This window comes from Hyposmocoma kahamanoa, unplaced genomic scaffold, assembly GCF_003589595.1.
Source record: "Hyposmocoma kahamanoa isolate Upper Pololo Valley unplaced genomic scaffold, ASM358959v1 67, whole genome shotgun sequence".
NCBI classification, from domain to species: domain Eukaryota; kingdom Metazoa; phylum Arthropoda; class Insecta; order Lepidoptera; family Cosmopterigidae; genus Hyposmocoma; species Hyposmocoma kahamanoa.
The window spans coordinates 5,148,267-5,175,365 of NW_020653855.1; the positions used below are offsets into that span (position 1 = coordinate 5,148,267).

The 27,099-nt window shown below is 36.9% G+C and overlaps 2 protein-coding genes across 2 annotated transcripts in view; both read right to left on the reverse strand.

Moving 5' to 3' along the window:
• LOC113232146 (deaminated glutathione amidase) overlaps positions 1-14,657 on the reverse strand; it is a 50,434-nt gene extending 35,777 nt beyond the window's left edge. Inside the window, exon 1 of the mRNA XM_026466784.1 lies at positions 14,565-14,657. Within this exon, the coding sequence (XP_026322569.1) occupies positions 14,565-14,573 (9 nt within the window). The 5' untranslated portion in view covers positions 14,574-14,657. The remainder of the gene's footprint in view (positions 1-14,564) is intronic.
• The window catches only part of LOC113232147 (neurofibromin), a 103,323-nt gene continuing 90,209 nt past the window's right edge, over positions 13,986-27,099 (reverse strand). Inside the window, exons 47-54 of the mRNA XM_026466785.1 lie at positions 24,713-24,805; positions 23,884-23,991; positions 23,195-23,324; positions 22,110-22,185; positions 18,822-18,909; positions 18,244-18,342; positions 16,580-16,757; positions 13,986-14,735 (exon numbers count right to left, since the gene is read on the reverse strand). Coding sequence (XP_026322570.1) covers positions 14,689-14,735; positions 16,580-16,757; positions 18,244-18,342; positions 18,822-18,909; positions 22,110-22,185; positions 23,195-23,324; positions 23,884-23,991; positions 24,713-24,805 — 819 coding nt within the window. The 3' untranslated portion in view covers positions 13,986-14,688. The remainder of the gene's footprint in view (positions 14,736-16,579; positions 16,758-18,243; positions 18,343-18,821; positions 18,910-22,109; positions 22,186-23,194; positions 23,325-23,883; positions 23,992-24,712; positions 24,806-27,099) is intronic.

Genomic DNA, 27,099 nt, shown 5'->3' on the forward strand with positions numbered 1-27,099 from the left:
TTTATGGGACTCAATATATAAAATGGCTTCAAGTATTGCGATAGTCTCTCCAGAAAAGACCGAATTCAGATAGGGGGATTTAAAACTGAGTACGACATTGAACTTGGGGAACCGCGGCTCCCAAGTCGCCATATTCGCGTAATTTTGAAGCGTCGGTAAAAACAGTAGCCCAGTCATGCCATTCTCTCTCAACTATATCGTTGAAGACTTGGTTTGCTCCAGGTGTATCTTTCATAATGCCAAAACTAAGATAGACTCTTGGGCGGAATGTTAAACATTTAAAATCAGTTTCAAACTACGGGTTCATATAATTTTGGGAAATAGGGAAGGGGAGATTGGAAATTTTGTTAAAACTTGATAAGAAGGGGAAGTTTCTTATGTGACCAATAAATGGAGGAAAGAATAATCTCCGACAAGGATTGCAATACGGGAATCAAAGGGTAAGAAGAAAATTGAAAGATCTTGAAAAGGAATCTATTAGCAAGGAATTGTCTACGTAGATGTAGAGGGGGCTCCAGACATTCGGCTTGAAGAGCGTTTGTTGGTGAGGATTTCATGGCACCCGTGATTATTCTCAGGCATCTTGCCTGGATTCTGTCCATCTTAGCCAAGGCTATCTTGTTGCATGGTTCCAGAAGGAAGCCGCCATAATCAAAATGACTTCTGATGATTGCGTTGTACAGGAGCTTTTGTTATACGGATGTGAGAACACCAGAAAGTGCACGTAAGACATTTATGCTTTTTTCAGCTTTTTGACAAATATAGTTGAGGTCATGAATGCCAGATAATTTTGAGTCCAAAATAATGCCTAAAAAATTTACTATTTCCCTCAGTTCTATGTTTTCCCCATTAACATGTATTTCAGTTTCAGGAACGCGTCTCTTGCGGGAAAAAACGACAGCTGTGCGTTTGGAAGCTGAAAGCGAGAGGCCGTGATCGGAAAGCCAAGAGTCTAGGTAAAAAAGGACAGAGTTGAGGCGTCTTCCAGTATCTGAAAAAGATTTGGAACAAGCGTACAGGGCGATATCGTCTGCATATTGCAAGATTTTGCACACTGTAGTCTTATAAAAGGACGGAGTAAAATGACAGTTGCAGGGTTGCCACTTTTCATAACATTTCAGATAGCCATGTAGTTATTGTCGACAATAAAAAAAAAACCTAAAAAAGTTATGAAACAAAGTAAATCTGTAAAAGACTGACAAAAAACTCGTCATTTTCCAAAAAAGTTCAATAGATAACTTGACAGCTAAGATTTTACTGGCAAATGGCGCGTCAGTTATGTTGAATGTGTGCGTTATTATTATTCTATTCTCAACCTTTTGAACTATCTATCAAAACAGATTACCCGCTTCTTCTCCGGTGACTCGGTGTCCGTCAGGATGGTTGGACCAAACGAGATATAGAAATGAACTGCTCATTATTTACTACATATTTTCTATTGTTTAGTAAGTACCTTTATTGACATATTTCTACCTTTGCGCTAACGGAAATATTATTAAAGAAACAAAGTGGCCAGCCATTCTGACGTCAGGTTGGCTGGACTACTTTACGTTTTTCATGGTTCTAGCAGTATGTAATTTACTTTTTTTATATAAATACGGATAAGATAAACTGTCTTTTTAAAAGATACCTTTTGCAAAGGAGTTTTATTATTTTTTTTAAACAACTTTTTATATAAGCTTCCTAAAATAGTGGATGTTTTTAGGTAGAAATGAGTATATTTTGGGTCAGCCAATTTAACGTCAGAATGGCTGGCCACTTTATTTCTTTAATATTTCTGTTAGTTCAAAGGTAGAAAATATGTCAATAAAGGTACTAAATAGTAGACAACAGGTAGTAAATAATGAGCACAGTTTGTATTTGGTCCAACCATCCTGACCGAAATGGTGACTCGCCTTGGCCCTTGTTACACCGTTAAGGGAATAAATCTGCAGACTGGGACTTTCACTCCATAGCCGTTCGCCATCTAAATGTAAAAGCGAAGTACTACTAAAAGTGAATGGTTTTTTAATGGTCAACGTAAATTGCATGGAACCTGCCTTGTTTTTTGATGTCATAGTACGAATTTTACAGGCAATTCTTACGAGCTTAGAAGTAGCAGTAGAGCTCCATGTGAGAGTTCATCCAGTGTAGTACTGCCACCTTACCTATTTCTGCCGCCAAGCAGTAATGTCAGCATTACTGTATTCCGGTTTTGTCAGGGTGCTGGTAAAATTACAGGCACACAGGACTTGTAAACTATGTCGTAGGGTGACAGATTGAGTGGCATTGCAAATGTCATGGACAGGCGTGTAGCTTACCATGAGGCTCACGACTTGTTCGTCCCGTCACTTGATATTATAAAAAAAAGGTGAACGGTTTTTGAATGGCCAACGTAAACTGCATGGAATCTGCCTTGTTTTTGAGGTCATAGTTCGGATTTCACAGGCAATAAAAATAAAACAGCAACGTGAATAATGTTATTTAGCATTTACTAAATACATTCAATTGGACATTAATTTCACATTAATAAGATCTCTTACAGAATAGTAATACTGCATTCCATTACCTTTTGTGTGATACGTGTCCAAACGATTGTGACTAACTAAACACCTTTATAAAGCAGCAATTTTAGAGAGCAAATTTTTTCTACTGGCAACAGGAACGCAGATGTTAAATGGCAACACTATCGATAGCGACTCTACCGTCTTTGTCATAGACAACGTATAACGACATTTTTAGCGAAATATAATTTATTAATCAGCAAAACGAGATCTGCAACTTATAATGTAAATGAGTTTTTGACATTTACATTTTGAAGCCTGCGACCATTAGTCAATACCTGCGACCCTCTACTTATTTATTGCTTTGACATGTGTTCCTCTTCTTTATTAAATCATAATTTTTAATGAAAAAAATTTTATAATGTAATACGATATGATTTTAATTATATAAGTAATATGACTATGTGTAATAAATGCGATCAATGTATAATATTTGCTATTAACATTTGTATGCCAGTTACTGGCGCAACATGCTGAACTATAAGTGTAATATTAAAATATTAAACATGTAGACTGTATTTACCGTGTATGCTTACAAATAAATATGTCTCTATCTCTACTATTTAGTTTCAGTATTTTAAATGCAATAGCTTTATTTATGACAAAGAGAGCAGAATTGTTATCTGATATTTTTACTTTTTTCACACAATTAAAATGGTGATCTTTATTGTATCCCAAGAGTCGTGGAATATATCGGAAAGTTGGTTATGCCAGCTTTCAGTAATATATAAGTAATATATATAATAAGAACTCGTATATGAATAAGCATTTTTTTTACACAGCGAATATTGTAATGCGCATTGGAATATTCTGCGAAAAACTCGGTTCAATATGAACATAATACAATAGATTTTCTGTTGAAGTGAACTGTGCGCAGAAATATATTTTCGCATACGAACTAGTCAAAAACGTTCAATTGCAAAATGTCCATCGCTAAACGTTCATCTGCAAAACGTCCATTCGCAAAACGTCCTAATCGCCAGTTTATTCTTGTTCAAAGGCTACCATTACAATTTTAAATCTAGTTACTAGAACTTCGTACACGTATCACTCAATAAAATGTCCCTGTCAATTTCTGGTCGTAAACAATAAATACAAAAATATAAAAAATCGATAATCGACGATTACAACACCCGTAGTTTTCGTTTTAAACAAAGGCAGTTTGCTAATAAAGCTTAATTATAAATTGTCGATTCGTACACACTTCGTAGTAAACTATTCTCGTAACGCCGAGCTGTTCGTGACTAGGCGTTACAGGAACAACTATCTAACATCAGCATCAACCCACTTTGCTTCCACTGTCGGGCACAGATCTCTAAAGAGAAGGTTTAGGCCATTGCCATGCCAACTTCACACGTTTTCCAATAGTTGTGAACCGTCTTCAATATGCAGTTTCCATCACATTTTCCTTCAACGTTAGCTAGAGGTATTGTGCTACTTGCTTTGTTTAATGTAGATTTTTTCAAAACAGGTTGAGTATGGCTGTTCTACGCCGATGTTAAAAGACTTTATTTTAATTGCTATTTTAAGCGTAATTCTTATTTTGGCGATTTTTTTATTTATTCAAAAATAAGTGCGCATTTGGCCTCCGTCTCACTGATGGAAAGTGACAATGTGGTCGACGATGTAGCATGCATATCTAAATAATGGCTATTCACTATCCAGATCCAAAATACAGGCACATGGGACTTGTCAACTTATGTCTCAGGGTGACGGGCGCAGCTCTGAATGGCGCTGCAACTGTTATGGATAGGTGTGTCGCTTACCACCAGGCGCACTTGCACTTTTGTTCGTCTCGTCACTTGATATTTAAAAAAATAAAATACAAAACTTACTATTTTATATGTATTTTCACATGATTTTGGTCCCGCTAAATATGCAGGTGAGTGTATAATCATAAAAATCTATACACTTTCCGTCCGGTGGAACATTTGACTGTTCGCCGTTATTACACCATAAAAAAAAATACAAACATCTTTGCGAACTTATTCTCTCTATAAATAAGCACTTTGAAGGCTACATGGGAAGGTCCCAGTCGATTCCTGATTAAACCAATTTAAGAAACAAACTTTTCTGAGTTGCTTTCTGCCTGGTTCTGGAATGTGAGTATTTCAGAACCAGCTAAGAGAGACCTGTGCGCAGCACTGAGGCGTAAATTTTGTAGCATTGTAAACATGTGGCTGACGTCATAATACGCATTACAGATGTTTCCCAAGTTTTACGTCGTTTGACGACTACATTGGTTCAAGACTACAAGAGATCAAGAAATGTGTAGAGTCGACGCTATTTAATCTACACCAATATAAAGTTATAACACATAACAATACAGTTAAAAGTTAAAATGACAATTTAGCCTCTAATTAGGCCTAACACGTAAAATAACTAATATGATATCAACTGAAAAATGGTGATTCTCGCGGTTGTTATACATTGGTAATAAAACTATTTTTTTCTTAACTAAATTGCGTATTTTTTTACTAACCCATATCTTAAATAACTTAGTTCTCTTGTTTAGGCTTTCTAAATAGTCTTTTAAATGGCGGGAGTCAATATTTAGGTTTCCACTTTCACTTATACTGTGGCGGATTTGCAGTCGTGGCCGCCCCAGGCCATGTAGTCAGTATCAGCCGCCCCTTTCTCCAGCACTCATCATATACTGGTAGACTACATAATGAATTTACTTTATTGGCAACTTTTATCGAAGTCGATTCAGAAATTTAGTTAACTATACTTCGTTCCAATCTATTTTGAACAAAAAGTAAACAAACAAGTCACTGACCCGATATAAACGGTTTAGTGATGGCCAATTGTAACGCCAACTACAAATCTATTAATTAATTGAATGAATCGATTTGTTCAATTGAGTCATATTAGCGGTTTTCCTTATATAAGTATATTAACTGCCTCCGTGGCCGAACGGTTACCATGCCGGACTGCCACGCAGAGGCCCCAGGTTCGATTCCCGGGCCGGGAGAAATATTTGTATGGCCTACATTTATTTCTCTCGTGAGTTTGGGTGTAATTTGTGGTTGTCCATGTGTGTGTCCATGGCACCCGCGACACAGGCTTTTCCCTAGTGCGGGGCTATGTTGAGTGTGTGCGTTGAGTGTGAGTGTGTGCGTTATTTAAAATTTCAATTTAAATCCTCTTTCAAATCCTTACACTTAGATACTCGTTCGATTGCGATTGAAATGTTCGATTTAGTAATCGATTACTAAACTTTAATTGATTTAACCGAATGTTTTTATCGAACAGCACTATGTTACCATAGAAGAGGCAGTCATAGAAGTATAGATGAATAATAACCTCAATTTTGGACTACCATTTTTCAAATACAATTTTACGATGCTATCCAAATGAATATTGTTGGAAAAAGTGATGATATATTAAGTCAAAATCTTCGAAATATACGTGAAAGTGTTATTCGATTTATTGAGTGATCGCTTTAGAATTTTTTGTTCAAAATGGATTGGAACAGACTATATAATAGCTGCTAGTTTTTAATATTTTAAGGGATTCGAGATTTAAATAAAACATTTAAAACAGTTTTTTCATGATTGGGCGGCCCCAAGTCCCGGGCCTATTGAGCCTTAGTCAAATCCGCCACTGCACTTATGTCACTTCGAACAAAAACTTTAAATCCGTAATTATTGCCATTTTCAGGATAAACTCTTTTATAATTTGGTTTAAAATAAGGAATATAGTCATTGACTTACAATTATATGGACGTCGGGTCCGCGCTAAAAAGTGTCCGAACTTATAGGGCGTTAAAATCGTATACAGAGCGTCATTCACGCTCTAGTCTTCGTTTGTTCGACTGACAGCGAAGCAAGCAAAATTAGACAGTACTGCGATGACATTACAATTTAAATTCAACGTTTTAGCTTTTTCATATTCCTTTACATGTCACTACGTTTAAATAGGTTGACTTGGGACATTTTTTTCGTGGTTTTTGTATTAGACCCGTCGTCCATTTATTTGTAAGTCAATGAATATAGTTCTAACTTTCTTCATCACTATTTCTTACTTCGTATTTTCTTCATAATATACTTAAAATAAAAAATCAAAAGCCCACTATTGTCTAGCTACATCGCCCCTCAGATTTTTGCGATATAAACCTCAGAGCGGTATTGCAACTGTTATGGATAGGCGTTTCGCTGACCACCAGGCAAAAAAAAATTGAGTGGATGCCAAGCTTCTTTGTAAATATCAATTTAATTCAAGCTCTTGCGTATGGCATGATTTTTCAGTTAATATCATATTTACAAATATAATATTTATTAATACTAATATATTATAATAAATTAATTATATATGCGATTATAAAAATTTAAAAATCAGATCAAATATCTATTATAAATCGTAATAAATACATTTTTGAGCTACATACGATAATTTCTGTGAATAATATCACAATCGAAGGATTATCGTTCCGTCTCCTTTCTGACCGTCGTGCGCCATTTTTTTTAAATTGGTTGGCCAAAAATCCGTGCATTTCTGCCACTAGTTAACTTTAAACAAAAAAATTAACTTTTTTTAAATGTTATATCTACCGTCCACAAACTAACACGCGGCTAAGTGACAAGTGGTCAAATATCCTTTTTAAATTATCCAACTCAGTATTTTACCTTTTTTTTATCAATTTTTGTTATTGTTAGAGGGCTTTCAAATTAGATGCTGCTTATAGAAGCATTGTAGTGCCGCGACAGTGGCGTGGCTGCCTCGCGTACGTTACTCACTGATTGTTACGACAGTGGCGCTGCGACTGCGCTTCCAGATATTGTATAAAAATTAGTAGTGGAGCGACTGCTGCGCCACAGACGCGCTACAGCAAGGTTTCTATAAGCGTACTAATTTGAAGACGCTCTTAATCAGAATCGACTGTTAGTCAAGAGACGATACCATAGTTTATTTTTATTATTTATATTATAAAAACCGTTTGATTTCTATAAACTATATGTTTGTACTTAAAATTTCCAAATTAGGCATTTTTACTTAAATTAAATAATGCCAGATCATCATAGACGGTTGCCCTAGATGGAATATTGTAATGGACAAAGATGTTTTCAACTCTGTATCTGTTTTTAGGAAAAATGTCTCCGATCCCAGTGGACCAACGAGTTCATCAAACCGGGGCTACCACTCTCCCAACTGAGCTACAAAATCAGTCGGCAAACTTCACGATTTTATATAAAGTGCAATCATATTTGTACATTATAACACGTTTAGTGATGGGGCAGAATCTGGCATTGTCTTGTATACATAACATTATAATACAATACAACAAAGGGCGTCCAATATCTTAGTGTAGCCTCACACAAGCCGCAAGAAGCCAAGACAAGTGACCAGCGAACCAATTTCGGACGGCGTTTAAATATAAGCTACATATTTATTCATTAATACTGTTAAATGTTGCAATCTACATCTTTTACAAAAAAAAACTGACCTCAAAATTTTGCTTTTGCTCTCTTTCGCTCAACTACAACTGAAAAGCTACATAGAAGTAGAGCTCCTTGTGAAAGAGTTCGTCCACAGAAGTACTGCCACCTTACCTATTTCTGTCGCCAAGCAGTAATGTGAGCATTACTGCGTTCCGGTTCTGAAGGGTAAGGGTGCTGGTGAAATTACAGGGACATGGGACTCTGGTTGATGGGCGCTGTGGCAGTGCCCCTCATATCTTTGTTAAAACTGAGTGGCACTGCAACTGTTATGGACAGGCGTGTCGCTTAGTGACAGGCGCACGACTTGTTCGTCCCATCTCATCGGTCTGCCCTTTACATCACCAGATCAGCTGTATGTGAGTAATATAATCTTAAGAGGTTGTTAGTATGTTACAAATAACTTTGTATTATTATTAATACAAAGATCGTACACTTAGAAAAAAATCATTCGATCAGTTGGCGTTCGAGTAGTAGCTTAGTTTGCTTGGAGACGTCGGTTCGAATCCGGCCGAATCGAAGAAATTTTTTCTGAGTGTTTGATCTTTGTATTAATAATTATAACAAACTAGTGAAGGAATTTCACAAAAAAAAAAGAAAACTAATTCAATAAAAATGTAAACCTTGTATATATCTCGGTATCTGACAAACTTCTATTGGCCCTCTTTACAAAGTCACTCTATCGCACCTGCTATGGTATCGGGTAGTCTCGAAATCAAATGGGTTTCTGAGCGAGAAGATGAACCTGATTCCTGCTATGTCTTTCTAATTTGTGAGTTGACTCGGAAAAGACGCAGTTTCCGATCGAGAGAGGCAATCAAAATCAAGCTGGTAATCAGGAGCGTAGCGGGAAACCCTGCACGCCCAATGGTGGGCGATTACCATTTTTGCATTTATTTTAAGCAAGCGTTCTTTCGCGCAGGATTGCTCGTGTTCGTTTTTGTTACACCGGAAAAGCGTCTGTGTAAAAGGCAACCTTGGAACGCACAATTGCGCGCGACTGATGAGAGCAATCGCGCGGTCTTTCCCTTTTCCTTCCAACGTCTTTACACGCGCGCACAATCATGCATTGCTGTACGATAGTGTCTGGGTGAAACCCTCTTTGAGTTTGATTGAGTAGTAATGTCGACCCCCTCCTACGTAAAGTATCGTATGTCGAAGTTGCCAAGTTTACAAGGGATCGTTTTTGTTGCGAACGCAACAATTTTTGTAATTTTAACATAATTTCCAAAGCAGTGACAAAACGCTGCTCGTCAAGGGCACATTACGTAGGCCTATTTTGAACCAATCGAGTAACACCACATATGTCTTTTTTATCCCTACCACATTTGTAACGAATTTTGTACGTAACTAAAAAGGTAAAAAGGACCGTTCACTTTCAAAACTGTACCCCTTCAGAAACTATCACTGTATCGATTTAACAGCACTACTCCTGTAACTAACCAGTCACCTATTTTAAAATATAACACAGTTAACTAAAATCGTCTTTGATTTTACGAGTCGTCGAGCTCCTGATCGTCATCTACTTTGGGTCTGGCGGCTCCATTTTATAGTTCTGAATTCACTGGAATGAGCATAACACGTGACTTTAGACCGAATAAAACAGAGAAATAAGGGGTCGATTGTATGCAGAAGTCTGACTGCCACCCGTCGCTCGCCACTTGCATCTCTGTGGCTTGTTTGTGGCCGCACTTAGTAACAACTAGCATTACTAAAACTGGTAATAGCTTTATTTAAATGTGACCAGTTTTCTTTGTATTAGTTTTCGATACAAACTATTTAAAAATTATCTACGTGTTTTCATATACTTTATGTCATGTGTGTATGTAGCTAATGCTTTACTAGTATTAAAAATTATCCAAAAATATCTGTATATTTGATAAAAACCTATAAAAGAAGAAAGTGCGGTTAGGGCAATTTACATGGGCCTCAGATAATCTTTATAACAAACTACACTTTTTCTAAGGTTGCCTTTCCACCAGAGATGTGCGACGTAGCGCGGCGTAGTGCGAGGAAAAATCCACCAATAGGATTTCTTCATTTTCCTAGCCTCGCTTAGCGCAACTCCGGTGGAAAAGGATTAGCGGAGCTAAGTATTTGCACATACAAAATAGCGAGAGATGTGTGTGAGGGATGCGGGAGCGGAATGTGTGCAAAACGGTGTAGGAAACTAGAACTACTGAAAGTATGACCCCCACCACACCGTACCCCGCTCGCTGAAAAGAGTCTTTAACATCTTCGCACCTACACATCCTCGCAACCTCATACATCTCTGGTGGAAAGGCAGCCGCATCGTATCGATGACATATATTATACTATAGTGGCCCAGAACTCAGCTACGCCGACCCCGTCACTAGCAGCCGCCATTAAATCATCAAGCGTGCAGGTGTTAGAGCAAGCAGGGCGTGTTATGAGGTCGTTTGAGTCGCACCGCACAAGCAGTCTATGGTCGAGCCAAGATAGCATCCTCTTTTTGACAGCTATGAACGGCGATAGAATGTAACTTAATAATTATTGTCCAAATAGGAAACGAATAATTATATAATTTATCTCTTCTATGAACAGTAACAACGTGTTTATTTCGGTTAAATATATAGTATTTAACTACAATAACACATAATTTAATTTAATATCTGCATTAAAGTTGTGATAGTTTGTATTGATGATACGTCATTTACACAGGGTTACGTTTCTTTTTCTTAAACCTAGTGATGTCCCGCAAGCAATAAGACAGTACTATTATGTGATAAAAAAATAATGTAGTATGGTTGTAACAGTAGAAATATCCCCAGAAATTAAGCAAAAGTGTTGCCATTAACGAAAATTTATACGATAAAAATCATGAATAAATGTATAATATCAAATCAATCATTGCAGACACCGTTCATAAGATTACTTGCTTATGTTATTTACAAATATATGTTAATTTTGCCGAAAAAAATATTAATAAATTATTTAAGTAACCACAAAATTCTCAAACATGTCTGGGTAAAGTAAAAATTTGAATTGGCACAAGTTTCACACACTGCATACTGCATAATGCACAACAGTACAAGTGCGATAGCCTTGTATGCGTCTTGTTGTTTCTGTAACTTGTATTCTCAGGCGGGTATCAATACTACTAAATTCCTATACTATAATTAGTAACTGGTACCATACTAGTATTAATGATACTAATTAAAGTGGTCGTCCAAAACTGTCTGTCAATAATCTCAGTACAGAGTACTAAAAAAACCGACCTCAAAAGTACATGGAATTACATCTATTTGCAAAGTTTTATTGAAATATCCCCTAGTTCGCCATTATACAGGACTTGACACAGGAGATAATAAAAATCGGTTCTCACTACTCAAAGTATATTGAGAGAGAAAAACGCCTTGAATTGGATTATAGCAAAACCAACCATTAAAATAATGGTTTCTTAAGTAAAATTTAGGCGCTATTTATAAAAATGAATGTTCGTGCGTGATCGGCCACCCTTAGAGGTGGACGATTTTCTTCAAAATGAAATGGGACCACTATGGCGGTACTCTCTTTCCAACAAAAAAAGAATCATGAAAATCGGTTCACAAATTCCGGAGTTATCGCGTAACATACATACAAAAAAAAACAGTCGAATTGAGAACCTTCTCCTTTTTGTAAAGTCGGTTAAAAAGAGGATGTTATCTGACACGACTATAGGTTAAAACCATCCGCAACTCCCCGCCTGAACAAATTGTCCTTGCTCCGACCAACCTGAGTTCGAAGTTTTTTCAAAGACGTCCAGATCGGTCATGGCAAAAAAAATTTAATATCATAGTAGTATAATATCGTGATATTCAATAAACTTAAAAATTACAATTATAGCGACATCTCAAGTCAGCGATGGTAGCTGTAAAGGTACCTCTCTAAGTGAAGAAATAAATTTCTCACAGATGGCGCTACGGCAAAAAAGTCGTTAAAAATTTGGTTTTTCAAATCAAAGATCTGCAAGAAGCACATAGAATAATTCGTAAGGTTTATTGGTTAGTTCCGAGGCTTAATTAGCAGAGCATCTGGCACGGATTTGTTATTAATAATTATAACAAATATGGCAATAGTTTTGGTAAGTTTTGAACTCGAAAATATTTTGATGCTGGTACAGTCGTCATACAAACACGTATAGCACGTAGTACAAATAGTGGATACTTAAGTGAGGGTACTGACTGTACAAAGAAAATGAATCGATTTGTCCTATCACCAGTTTTAGTAAATCATCCTGTCGACCTGTGGCTAACCGTACAATTTCTATATCGTGTTTGAACTTAATTATTATAAAATACATGACATTAAAAAGATATGTTTTTTATAAATATAATATGGGGTTTATCAGGGGTGATTATACATACATACATATATAAACACTGTGACTTGTAATGTAATATATTGTGCTGTAGAGTCTGTCTTTTTTGAACACGGAGTAAAATGACATTTGTAGGGTTGTAGATTTCAAAAAAAATTTGTTATATATATATATATTACGTAGTTGTTGTCGATAATTTTGTCGACAGACTGTGAAAGAAGATAGTTCTTTCCAGAAATGTAGAAATGTATGTATGTATGTATATTGTATACAAACGTAAATTATACCGTATCATGTTTACAAACACCCTAAGCGTAAATAAAGTCAATAAAAAACAAGCGAAGAATAACAACTGCAGCGATTTCAGTGTAAGAAATTAAACTGTCTTTTACGAATAATCTACCAAATGCAAAACAAACCCTATAGGAGTAGATTTAAGTACACTTTTGCTTAAAACAAAATTAACCTGTAGTGTATTTTGTATTAAATATTTAGATATTATTCATCAATTCGATATTTTTTATCAGCTCATTATAATGCTCATTGTTCCCGTCAATTGAAAGTGTACTTTAAACTTAAAGAAATAAGTAATATTTTTTAATCAAATCGTCCATCAGTTTGAACAGTGCCAGAAGTCGAAAATCTCCTATTATTTCCTTACGTAGGTACAAAGTGTGACGATTGAAACGGCAAGATTATATATTCGAAAAATCGTCACCTTTATATTTGCCATTTTTGAGTTGTTACAAATGTAGAAACCGATTTGTGTGTTTTTGTTATAGATCTTTGTACTGGCTTCTTATAATAAAAACGCATAGGTAAGAGAATTTCGACAGCTCGGTTACTTGATCTGTGGCTCAGTTGGTAAGAGCAGTGCTACGGTGCAGCACGGTCGTTGATTCAAGTGGCATCGGGTCGAAAAAGTTTTCTGTGTTCGATTTTTTTATTAATAATCATAACAAAACTAGTGGATTTAAGTACTTCACAAAAAATTTCAATAATACACTCAGTTAATATTTACGCTTGTTTTGTACAGAAATCGCCACAATTGCTTATATACCTTAATATTCTTTAACTACGTACCACAACATATACATTTAGTGCAAATTTATTACTTAATTCTAATTTTAAGGTGCTTACAAGGCCGTATTATAATACGATTATTTACTCGCTGCAGACTCTGCTATAAATTATCCGAGCAGGACAGCGATATTGCGCTCTCTCTCCCGGGTATGGACTTTTTTGTTTAAGCGCAGGGCTGTGCCTTACTGCACTTTATAAATGCTTCCTATAGACGAACTTTAATTTAAAATGGTGGTCTGCCATAAATTTAGTTCGAGTTTGGATGTAATCCGTTGTTATCTATGTGTGTGTCCATGCCACCCGCGATACAGGTTGGTGTGCGTTAAAAAATTTGTGATGGTGGCACATATTTGCCAAACAATCACCATGTGTTGATAGCATATGTGACAAAGTATTTGTCTTGTTTGCCTATTCGACAAATACGGCAAACACCAAACTCGCGTGACCGCGCGCTGAGTTTGTGAGTGTTTGCATATTTGTCTGCACGTCAAATATTCTTCCCAAGTACATCAAACACCCAATAGCGTTTACAAGTAGGCATGTGAAATGCCACCATTACACTCACACCACATATTGATGCAATAATATTACGAAAGCATGTGAAATTAATAAATCTTAATTGGAGAGAGCGCAATATCGCTGTCCCGCTCCGATGATTTATCGCCGAGTCTGCAGTAAGTAAATAATCTTACTATAAGACAAATATGGCGTCGTAATGATGAAGATAGTAATGCATTAGTTTATACAAAATTCCTATTTGCACGTACAATCAGCGTCAGAACGGTCTGAACGTTACATCGTTGCGGAACGTAATGGAAGCAAATATTTGTAACGAAATTATACATAGAACAATTAACTTTGTCAAGTGCGCAATGTCCAAACTAGCTGCGGAAGTTCCCTATTTTTGGGCTCGTATCTAGTTTGTATATTACAATATTGACGTAAACTTAATTATGCTATGATTACAAAAATTCGCTTCTATTCCCTTCCGAAGCTCCGCTTCTCTAGTAGACAAAAGAAGTTATCATGGTCACTGGGAGGCATAGCTATGGCAACTCGTAATTACGGTTTATCTTATAATATTTAAACGCGCGTAAATCAGATGCGTATTTTCCGCTTTCAAACCTTAATCAACATCATCAAGCCTATTGCGTTTAAGAATAAAATTAATAACTTCACCCATCCCATTGAAGGTCACATCTCCACCGTCATGATCGTACAATGTGGGCAAATGCTATATGGTGTTGTCAGATTTGCTGCAGCGACGTGGTTCTAGAACTTCCTCGTCAGGATAGCGGTGGGGTCAGGAGTCCTGGCCTGTGCAGTATATTGTGGGTTGGCGGTGGACACCTGAGGAATAATATATCTCATTTGATACACGGTTTATTGTCTGTCTTTTTGAAGACGGAATAAAATTATATTTGCAGGGTTGTCAGTTTTCATAAAATTTTAAATAGTCATGTAGTTGTTGTCGACAGTTTTATCAGTAAATTGTTAAGGAAGCTAAAATTTTGCCAATAATGTCTGAATTTACGACGTTCAAATTGCGTTATAGCCTTCTTTATTCTTATTTTGACAGTTGGCTTACTTACGAAATATTTTTTTATTCGTATACATTTTAATAAGAACCTATATTGAATTAAAATGAAAAGCTATGAAATATGTCTGGTTTTTAATAGATATAGTTCTCATTGTAGTGTATATATGTATGAAATTACAAAAATTGACAATTCAAATAAACCTGTGCCCAAGCAGTTGGATGAATAATGGGCCGATGATGACTAAAATGAAACGTCTTCGGCTATTTACTACATAAAAGTGACCAACATTCAGTCGATAGTCGATAGAATATTTATCTACTGCAGTCACTAGCTGCTCGCAAGCGGGCAACACTTTTGCGCAATCAACTGTCATTTTACTCCATCTTCAAAAAAGACAGACTTTAATATACCGGTGCCGGAAAAATTTACCACGATATCTATTCAACACAGATTAAAAAAAAATATAATAGACACACGCTATCTCACATGATGTTAAGCGACGATGTGACTGATTACGGTACGCGTTTGCCTAAAATATGCCTATTCACTCTAGCCTTGAATAGCCCCAAATTGAACTTTTCGGGACATACGGATAGAGTAGCCGGTAGCCGGTAGAGCAATCCATTTCTTTGCCGTACGCATCAGAAAGGAGGAAGCAAAGCGCTTAGTGCGAATAGGTGGAACATCAACGACATAAGAATGGAGTGCTCCAGACCTTCTAGTCGTCCATAACGGCGAAGGTGGAACTAAATCGAAAAGTTCCTGCGCACACTCCCTGAAATGTATCCGATAGAAAACCGATAAGCAGGCTACTTTCCTGCGATGGTCGAGATTTTGTAGCTTCGACTCCACAAGAGAATTGTTGTTAATAAGTCTCTTTGCTTTTCGCTCCACCGAGTCCAGTTTCGCTCCACAGATGCATTAGATACATTAGCAATATCCATAAATAATCTACGTATCGCATGTACATTAGATACCACGTACCGGTACCGTAAATGTTGGTATCACATGTTACCGGTATCAAATACGTTAACAGCATCAAAGGATACCTGCATAATACTTGGGTGTGGTAACGTGCACATTACTGGTCTCACAATAGTCTACGATATCATGACCGTTGGTATCGCATGGGCTTGATATTATGCACGTTATTGATATCACATTTACAACCGGTATTGCAAAATACCTGCGTATTGCATGAGCGTGTTATCGTGTGCGTTACTGAGATCATACTCTTTGCTGGTACCATGTACGATGGTATACCAACCGGTATTGCAAAATACTCATGAATCGTATGGGCGTTGTACGGTGCACTGATAGATATCACACTCATTGCCGGTTTTTTTTTTATAATTTCAAGTGACGGGACGAACAAGTCGTGCATCTGATGTTAAGCTACACGCCTGTCCATAACAGTTGCAATGCCACACAGAGCTTTAAATCGCAAAGATCTGAGTGGTACTGCCACTGCGCCAGTCACCCTAAGACACAAGTTGAACGTTATGATTCACATTGGTATTACAACCGGTATTGCAAAATACCTGCAAACGCATAAGCGTGGTATCGTGCATATTACTGGTATTACATCCACTCCCACTATCATACACGCTGGTATTACAACAGGTATCGTGTAATACCGGTATCAAAAATTACCTGCATATCGCATGGGCGTAGTATCGTGAACGTCACTGGCGTTTGTATCGCCGGGATGGACATCGGGGTCAGGTGGCGGCGCCCGCTCGGCTGCAGTGTCGTCACCGGGTAGACACGTCTCTACCATCGCCTCGAGGCAATTCACGAATAGCTCACTGCTCTCGGCCGTACATTGGTTCTGGAACAGGTTAATATGAGCCAATTTTTACCCAACTGAAGTTCCTTTGACTCGATAATTAATTAGCCTACTATTAGTGTAGGGCAAATTCTTACAAAGAAATTTTTATTTTATTTGAGCATACTTGTATTTTTATTCTTTTATATAATTATACTATTTTCTTTAATGCTTATTTATTGTATGTTTATAAAAATTGCGTATGAATTTCGCAATATTATTATTAATACTACAATACATTGTATTATTAATAATAATAGTAATAATACAATTATTAATAATACAATAATAATAATAGTAATAATAATATAATAAATAATATAATAATAAATAATAGTAGTAATAGTAATAATACAATTATTAATAATACAATGTATTGTATTATTAATAATAATATTGCGAAATTCATAAAATGAAATAAATTATGGCATCATTCTATTGAATGCCGTTTAATAAAGTAATAAGAAGAAAAAAGGTCCGAAGGTTTTATTTTATTTACGTGCAAATGTGATGAAAAACATTGTATGTTTTACGGGCGATACGGGAATTAAGAACCTCGACTCTGACAGGGCTGTCAGAGTCGAGGTTCTTAATTCAGACTTCGACTGCGGGCTTCTAATAGAGTCTCGAAGTAAGAATGTACTATTATGATACCAGTGACAAGGCGAACAAGTCGTGCGACTGTTGGTAAGCGACACGCTTGTCCGTTGCAACAGTTGCAATACCATTTAGAGCTTTAAATTACAAAGATCCGAGAGACGCACTACGCCCGTCAACTTAAGACATAATTTACAAGTCCCATGTGCCTGTAATTTCACCAGCACTCTTACCCTCCAAAACCGGAACGCAGTAATAATAATAAATAAATTATTTATTTGGCATCCAAAGCCCACTTGTTAGTAAATACAGACATTTTTAAACTTATGACTATTGTTAATAAATACAGAGCAAAAAACAAAAACACACATTATTTCGCACGAGGCGCCGCCGATTACCCCATCACCTCACCAGAACCCGGACGAAATGACGAAGCGTCGGCGCATCGGGTTTAGCCGCAAACGTTTTCAGGGTGCTGTTAGGACTAGAACGCAGGCTAGAGAGTAGTGACGCCGTCCGACGAAACACAGACCACCCATGTAGAAGGATTGACAATACCGCCTTGAATAAAGTTATTTTGGCTTGCTCACCACAGCGGACGAATCTATGTGCCAATATATTACATCTGGCAGCCAACGTCCTACGTTCCCGATCAATATCAGTTTGGTAATAATGGCATTAATTCTCACATTATTGCTTGGCGGCAGTACTAGGTAAGGTGGCAGTACTTCCCTGGACGAATTCTTTCACAAGGAGCTCTGCTGCTACAGCGTTCTCTGTCGAATAACCTCATTTCGAATACCACTCTTCAGAGAAACACCCAGCGTAGCTCATTCCATATATTATACTGGTGGATTATTATGTATGCTGTTTGATTTAAATGCTTACGCACCTTGGTAAAAGGTCCAGCGAATCGCCAAAGCCCGCCGAAGCCACAGCTTTGCATGTAATGAAGCTGTTGCTGACTCGCGTCTTCCGATGCTATCATGTTCTGAAAATAAACAATATTGATTTAACAGTACATGCTATGTGGAGCATTCAGACTGGATCATGGCGGTGAAATACAATCGTGTTTGACAAGATTACACAGACTAGCGTTACTAGCAAGTTAACAGAGAATGTTGTTAATTATCTACATAATGCATTATAACAACGCTTACTATGAATTGATTGTTTCAGTTAGGGTGTTTTCTTTTTTTACAATTCCAAGTGACGGAACGAACAAGTCGTGGGACTGTCCATAACAGTTGCAGTGCCACTCAGAGCTTTAAATCGCAAAGATCTGAGGGGCACTGCCACTGCGCCCGTCACCCTGAGACATAAGTTGACAAGTCCCATGTGCCTGCAAACTGGAACGCAGTAATGCGGCAGAAATAGGTAAGGTGGCAGTATTTCCCTGGATGAAATTTGTTATTTTTGCTTGTCAAGTTTACACAGACTATTTAGTTAATAAAGAACATAGTTATTTACCTGTATAATGCTCTGCACAGCGCTCAGTATGACTTGATCGTGACAATGCATTAGCACGTGGTTTATTTTCATATCAAGCAAACTATGACTGAAAACACATAATAATTTTTGTAAGTAAACTTATAATATCACGAATGTATGTAATATCAAAAGATGTCATGGAGTTTCTACATCAACTTCGAATTCAGAAAAGTCCGAAGTTGTATTTTCGATAGGTCTCAGGTTACAAAGTTTAGAATTTCGAGAAATTTGAATTTGAATCATAGGGTCCCCTCAATTAGAAAAATAAATCTAGATCAATTAGGACGAAATTTGCTTGGTACAGAACGTACGTATAGGAAGTTAGAATATACACACATTAAAAGTGTCTAGGGCTCAAGCACATTGTTGTTAATTACTGAAAATCGGGTATTTTCAATGAATTTTTTTCACACCAATGGATTTTTTGGGCAAATTCATTTTCAAATTAAAATTATAAAATTGAAGAAGAAGACTTTCGATTAATAATAATAAATAAATTTATAAATAAATATTGGACAACATCACATATGTTGTTGTTACGTTGCCCTGATCCCAAAGTAAGTAGCTAAAGCACTTGTTATGGAAATCGGAAACAACGACGGTACCACAAACATCCAGACTCGAGAATTGTCTTTTGTTATTGAGAAAGAATTGAGAAGTTAGTTTTTCTACACTGATCCGTCTGGGGATCGAACCCGGGACCTCAGAGATGGCGACGCCATGGAAAGCGGTGTGCAAGCCACTCGACCACGGAGGTCGTAATAGTATACAAAATGTTTAAATGGTAATAAATTAAAAATTCCTTCTCCTCTCCTTCGCCACACCCCGGACTCTTCATACGACTGTCGAAAACCTACTACTACTACATACAGCAAGGCGCTATCTGCACACGCGCAAATGTGTACGTGAAGTGGCAAGGTTACCCACTCACCACATCACTTTCTTGCACGTTACGTGATCAGAGCGGCAACATAGCGAAAATGCTAACGCGAATCTATTACCTATGATTGTATTAATAGAATTCAGAATCCTAATAATTACACATGTCTATTATGTATTTATATCGATATATGAATCCATCATCAACAATCCATTAATATATATACGAGGGTGCGTTTTTAAGTTCGCGGAATGAGAGGGTTGTGGGGGGGCGATTAGGCTCATTAGGGTCGTAACGTGTTCAGTGACTCATAATTAGTATAAATACGAGGTTTCATTGCTATTAGACCATTAGTCTTTGAGTTATCGTCAATCAAGCAACATAATCGGGAGTGAAAAGTGAAATATGGAAAAAATCGAATATCGTGCCGTTATAAAGTTCCTTACAAAGCAAGGAAAATCAGTTGCGACCATAATGAATGAGATGTCATTGGCTTACGGCGACTCTTGTCCAGGAAAAACCATGCAGTACAAGTGGCACAATTTATTTAAACAAGGAAGGGAATCCCTTGAAGACGATCCGAGGCCGGGCAGGAGCATCGAGGTGACCACGCCAGAACTTATCCAAAAAGTTGAAAAAATTGTACTGGAAGATTCTCGACTAAAGAAGAAACAACTCGCAGAAATGGTTGGAGCATCAGATACAACCATTTTTAAAATTCTTCATGATCATCTTGGCATGACTAAGGTCAGTGCAAGATGGGTGCCGAGAATGCTCACGCCGCCGCAAAAACAACAGCGCGTCGAGTGTTCACGTGCATTTTTGGACCTCTGTAATGAAGACAAGGATGATGTATTGAGTCGAATTGTTACTGGAGACGAAACTTGGGTTCATCATTATGAACCTGAGTCGAAACAAGACTCCATGCAGTGGCATAAAAAGGGCGCAGCACCCCCTAAGAAGTTTAAGGTGTCACAGTCAGCTGGGAAAATCATGGCAACGGTCTTTTGGGAGTCGGAAGGAATATTATTAATCGACTATAAAGATAAAGGTGTTTCTATAACCGGGGAATACTACGCTTCAATATTAGAGCGACTTAAAGAAGCCATTAAGGAGAAAAGACGGGGAAAATTGACGAAAGGTGTGTTGCTTTTGCACGACAACGCGCCCGTTCACAAGAGCCGCGTTGCGTTGGCTGCCCTGCATAAGGTGGGCTTCGATATTTTAGATCACCCACCCTACAGCCCAGACCTGGCCCCGAGTGATTATTACCTGTTTCCAAAAATGAAAAAAGAGCTCCGGGGTAAAAAATTTACCACCGATGATGAAGTCAAGGAGGCAGTTTCGGCGTATTTTATAGACAAAGACCAATCATTTTTTTATGAGGGTATAAATAAATTAATTAAAAGATCTGAAAAATGTATTCGTCTTGCAGGTGAATATATTGAAAAGGAAAAATAATTTGGTTTTTTTATTTCCACTCCTTATCCCCCATTCCGCGAATATAAAAAACCCCCTCGTAATACCATATATAATACCATACTTTTCATTAATTCACTAACTATTACATTGAAGATTTATTTAAAAAATATATTAAAAGCACTTAAAATGTTATATTTTGGACATGTATTTTTAAATAAGGTAACCAAGGTCTTTGAAATTGCGTGTCCAAGTTGATCATCATTATTTAGTTAATAATTTGGTATATTCGCTACTTACGTATATTATTCGAGAACCCTTGTCTACTAGCTCACGAAGTCATGACGCCTCATTATTCTGATATAAAAAATCTGTATTTTTTTATACATACATATATTACTCTGCAGTAAATAAATAAAGAAAACAATAACAGAATGAGTCTCAGACATAAGTTTTTTTACTTACTTCGTTTCATCTTTCGGAAAATGATGATAAACAGCCGTACACAGCACAATTCTCGACCATTATAAATAGTAACGTAAAATGATGTTTAAGATTTTATAACGTACAAGGTTCGTAATGAATAAATGAAAACTATATTCAAATATCAAAGCCGTCTTCGCGTTAAAACGGCTCGCCAGCAGCCTTGTTGTCATTCAGTCAATGTGACCGTCAATGTGCGGGGCGTGGTGCGGTATCTAAAGCTAGGGAGGGGCGGAGAGTCTCCGTTCTCTTTACTTTTTGTTCTCCGCCTTCGCCTCCATGCACAACGTACCATATTTTTCCTACACGTAATATACTTTTCCTGTTCGTCTGGTACACCCTAGGCAATAATCGGCGAGTACCTTCCGCCGATTGGCAAACCCTTTCACCACGATGGCAAGCATGTCCCACCGTTCATAGTAGTGTGCCATACACTCAATCAATACGATAAGAAGATCACTTAAACATTATAGATAGACACTTACATAACTGGAAATACTTTTGGGAATACCACAGACCCTTCCGCTAAATACTGGTACAATATTCGTATCTCGTCTTCATCTGAAAACAAACATCACTAATCAAATTCCTCGAATTTTGAGTGATCTTCCTAAAGCACTTAAAGACGATCGTAACCTCAAAAACATAAAGGAGAAACTAAAACAATACCTCCTTCATCAAATATGACATAACATTTCAAATATAACTGTAATTTTATTATTATATACTAAAGGGTTTTACAACAAGAACTTTGTTTTGTAAATCAAAATAAAACAAAAAAATTACATGACGGTGATTAAAATTTTTATTGTATTAAAATAAATAAGGTTTGGCAATTATGAATGAAAAATGATACCTGACTCCACCATGACCACAGTTACAGATGTCTATTCTTTTATCAAACTTTTTAATCACTTTTTGACAAAATGATGGGTCTATTTCGTTATTCACTTCACGAATTTTGAGTTTTAAGGCTGCAATCGATTCTGTCTTTAACATGACCCCATAAAAAAATATTCAGCGGTGTTAAATCACATGAGCGAGCTGGCCAGCTAACGGCAGAATTTCGTAAAATTTGGTTTGCAATAAATTCATTGTTTCGGTGGCTGCGTAACGCCTGAATCTAAGGCGTTACTGTGCGGAAGTCCATGTTAATAAAAATGGAAGTAAATTAATTTGCTACTTCGCGAACCCAGTGAAGTTTAAATCGTGCAAAATAGCTGCACTTGTGTTGAATATTTTTTCAAGCAGTTAATTATCCCACCCTCCCTGCGCATAAAATTAATAGAATAAATGACACAAGCGCAACTGCAGTCACAAACTACCACCAAAAATATACCCGACACGTGGTGACTGCAGCAGTCAACAGCCTCTGAGGATGCGCTTGTGTTATTAATTTTATGCGGAGGGAGGGTGGGACAATTAACTGCGTGAAAAAATATCCAATACAAACACAGCTATTTTGCACGATTTAACCTTCACTAGGTTCGCGGAGTAGCAAATTAATTTACTTCCATTTTTTCGATTAAAAATAGCTAACAATTTAGCTTTCGTACGTTACTTAACTTACCTGTGGTATATTTGACCAGTGTTGCCAGCACTGTGAGTACCAAGGCTTGCGTAGTGAAGTCTGACAACACTGAGGGGTCTAGGAGGCTGTTGCTTTCTGGACTCGTCGTGTCTTTGTCAGTTGATGCTTGCTGAAATAATATAAACATTGTTAGTGTAAGCTTGTTTATATACCACTACGGTGTAATAAGTTTATTATTATAAATAAGTCAGTAACTATGGAATTCCATGAATTATTATTACCAGAGAAGTGTAAACTAATTATAGGAGGAAGATTATAGAAACCGAGGTTCGCGTTCCGAAATATCGATTTCTGATTTTGAAATCCTAAAATTACAATCCTGAGGTAAGATTACCAAAATTCGATTTCCAGAACTTGATTCTTCAGGTTCGCATTTCAAAACGCTCATTCCTGAGGTTCGAAATCCAAAATTTAATTAATTACAATCGAATCCCAAAATTTGATTCCCGAGATACGATTCCCAAAATTCGATTCCTGAGGTTTGAAGGGGAATTCCTAGTGCAGAAACCTAAAAATTTTACACAAACAGAAATCATCAATGTGAAGACCACTAACTTATCTATGAATGTCGAAAAATACACTGTCACCTCAAATGCACTGTCAATTATGGTTTTTAACAATACATTCACAACGCATATCGCAGATAAGTTGTTAAATCTATATCTTACCTTGGTAGAAGATTCGGGGTAATCACTATCACCGGATTTTGTGGAGGAGGGCCGTTCAGTCGTTTCGTCCGTGCTGCCTGGAGAACCCCTACCATCATCTTCAACCACCTAGAAATGTACACACGGGTGGCAAGAGTCTGAAGGAAAAATATTTTTCAACTCCTGTACTTTCTATCAATTATAATTTCATAAACCATATCACAAAGGTTCTTTTTATTATTGATTTATTTTATTCCTGTATTGGATGGAGCTGCCAAAACTCGTTTCCTTGAGTTGGAACGTACGCAACGCAATTTGCATAAAATAATGTATTTTAAAAAATTTGAAGAAGAAGATTGGTTCAGTTACAGGTAATATAATTTAAAGATATTCATGTTTTAATTAAAAAATAGTAGAATGGGCCTAAATTCAAGTATGAGACGGTTACACAGAGTGACATGAAAGTGCAAAAAATATGGGCTTCTGCTGCAACAGTCATCCCCAGATATCTAGTATCAAGCATCAGGTCATATACGGCCTCATACGTTCAGAACGTACCTGACAATCCCACCACTTACCTGGCCTCAAAGTAGGGGCTTTCATGTGCTGTAAATACCAGATTATTTTTTATGATACTAAGTGAGCGACGAACAAGTCATGCGCTTGGTGATAAGATACGCTTGTCCATAACAGTTGTAATACCACTCAGAGGTTTAAATCGCAAACACCTAATCACAACGCCCGTTAATGCTCACGTTACGTTACGTGACAGTACTATCCTGGACAAACTTCCCAGGGCTCTACTGCTACCAAATGGGGTATTCCTAGTCGGTATCATCTGTTTACTTACATCTAGACCACTATCGGCATCACCTCCCTGCTCCGTCCTTGCCGCCTCTCCAGTCGCACCATGTTGCATGCTATGGGCCCTTCCTTCGCTATCCTGTTTACATTGTATCATACTTTTAGTTCTATGTCCATCGATTAGAGGTCTGACGTCGAGGAAAACATCAACAGAAGTATTGGGTAGGTGTTGCCATTTACTTTGGAAAGTTATGTGATCTCAAAAAAAGAAACCTTTATAAATCGATAAATGTCTTCAAAATCTTTGTGGAAATATTAATAAAAATAGGAGTAAGTAATCTTACTACAAGTATTTTTTTTTATAATATCAAGTTACGGAACAAACTAGTCGTGCGTAAGGTATACGCCTGACCATAACAGTTGCAGTGGCACTCTTTAAATCGCAAAGATCTGAGGAGCACTGCCACTGCGCCCGTCACCCTGAGACATAAGTTCACAAATCCCATGTGTCTGTATTTTCACCGGCATCCTTTCTCTTAAACGTCTAAAACGAAATAATGCTAACATTACTGCTTGGCGGCAGAAATAGGTAAGGTGGCAGTAGTACCCTGGACGAACTCATTCACAAAGTGCTCTACAGCTGCTAAATATTTGCTGTAGCAAGATAACTTACTGCTATTTTTATTGTCTTTAAAAACAGTTACAAACTAGAAAGTCATACAAATTGCCTGGTCTCAAATTATAAGTACCAGAATAAAAGTTTAAAAGTGTTGTGGTTCAACGGAGAATCGAATCACGTAACTTATAGCATAGTATAATAAGACAAGGAAGTATAACTCCATACAAACGTAGCAGCGCAGCTTGTACCTATATGTGCGCGCTGGTAGTGTGCCGCGTACGGACGAACACATTTCATATTTATAATTTACAATTATTACAAACTAGTGGGGTAATTTTACAAAAATAATTGAATATCATGGTGGTTAAATATCATGACATTCAACAATCTTAAAAATAATAATGTGACTACCCTACGCGCCCAAGAGACGTGTTGCATCACTTGTCTTGTTATAATATGGTTATAGTGGCATAGAATTGTCATTTATAGAGGTTATCTGTAGAGATCACACAAAAACATAAAATAGATATTACAAAATGCAGGTTCGACAGGTAATAATTTTAAAAAGGGATATACAGGATGTAAATTTGAGACGGGGCAGCAAAGTCAGCCACCTTCATCGTTGTAGTTACAGGAAAACGGTTCTAGGAGACTATCCATGAATTTTGAAGATATTTTGATTGGCATTCACAGATTTTGAAAAAATGGTACAGTCAGCAAGATAAAAGGCAATTTTTACAAAACTTTTTTTCATGCCAGTCGATCCGGTGTCTGTTAAGGATCAACAGTCTCTATGGTACCAACTGAGGTAAGAGTACGCGAAATGTCAGAAATCGCAAAAAACTTTTTACCACACATTTAGTAGGGACATTTAGTAATCAGTTATTATAAGTAGTTAAGGAAACTAACAAATTGACAACGTATTATGTATTTCAAAATAAAAACAATAACAAAAAGCAAAATAACATAAAAATGTATGATAGTAAGTGCTCGAATTTATTGCCGCCTCGGCGGATGCATCGATTCGCTCTCTTCCGCAAAGTGCAAATTAGCGGCTGAAATTTTACTCCGATGGATGTCCATTGAAAATTGCTGCAAGTGCATCTTTCAATTCTTGAACACTGTTGCATTTTTTTAATAAATTTCATTTAACTAATACATAATACGTTGTCAATTTGATAGTTTCCTTAACTACCTAGAATAACTGATTACTAAATATGTCCCTACAAAATGTATGGTAAAAAAGTTTTTTGCGATTTCTGACATTTCGAGTACTCTTATCTCAGTTGGTCCCATAGAGACTATTGATTCTTAACAGAGACCGGATCGAATGGCATAAAAAAAAAGTTTTGTAAAAATTGACTTTTATCTTGCTGACTGTACCATTTTTCCAAAATCTGTGAATACCAATCAAAATATCTTCAAAATTCATGGATCGTCTTCTAGAACCGTTTTCCTGTAACTAAAACGATTATGGTGGCTGGCCTTGCTGCCCCGTCTCAAATTTACACCCAAGAAATTTCTAAAATTTTAAATTGCAATAATTTAATTTTTAATTTTATTCGTCTAAGGGATTCTAGCGTAAGCATTTACGGTTCCTTTATAGTGGGGCTTTGTTTGCGTTAAGCAATTGGATTAATAAGGGTTAATAATTGATTAAATTATTATGGTGCGTCCAATTATACCCATAACGCATTGGCTGGGGATTTGAATACTATATTGTGATATGTATAACACAATTAGAATATACAGAGTGTAACAAAAAGATGAAAGATCATAAAAGTTTACAAATATTTATTTTTATATCTGCCTCA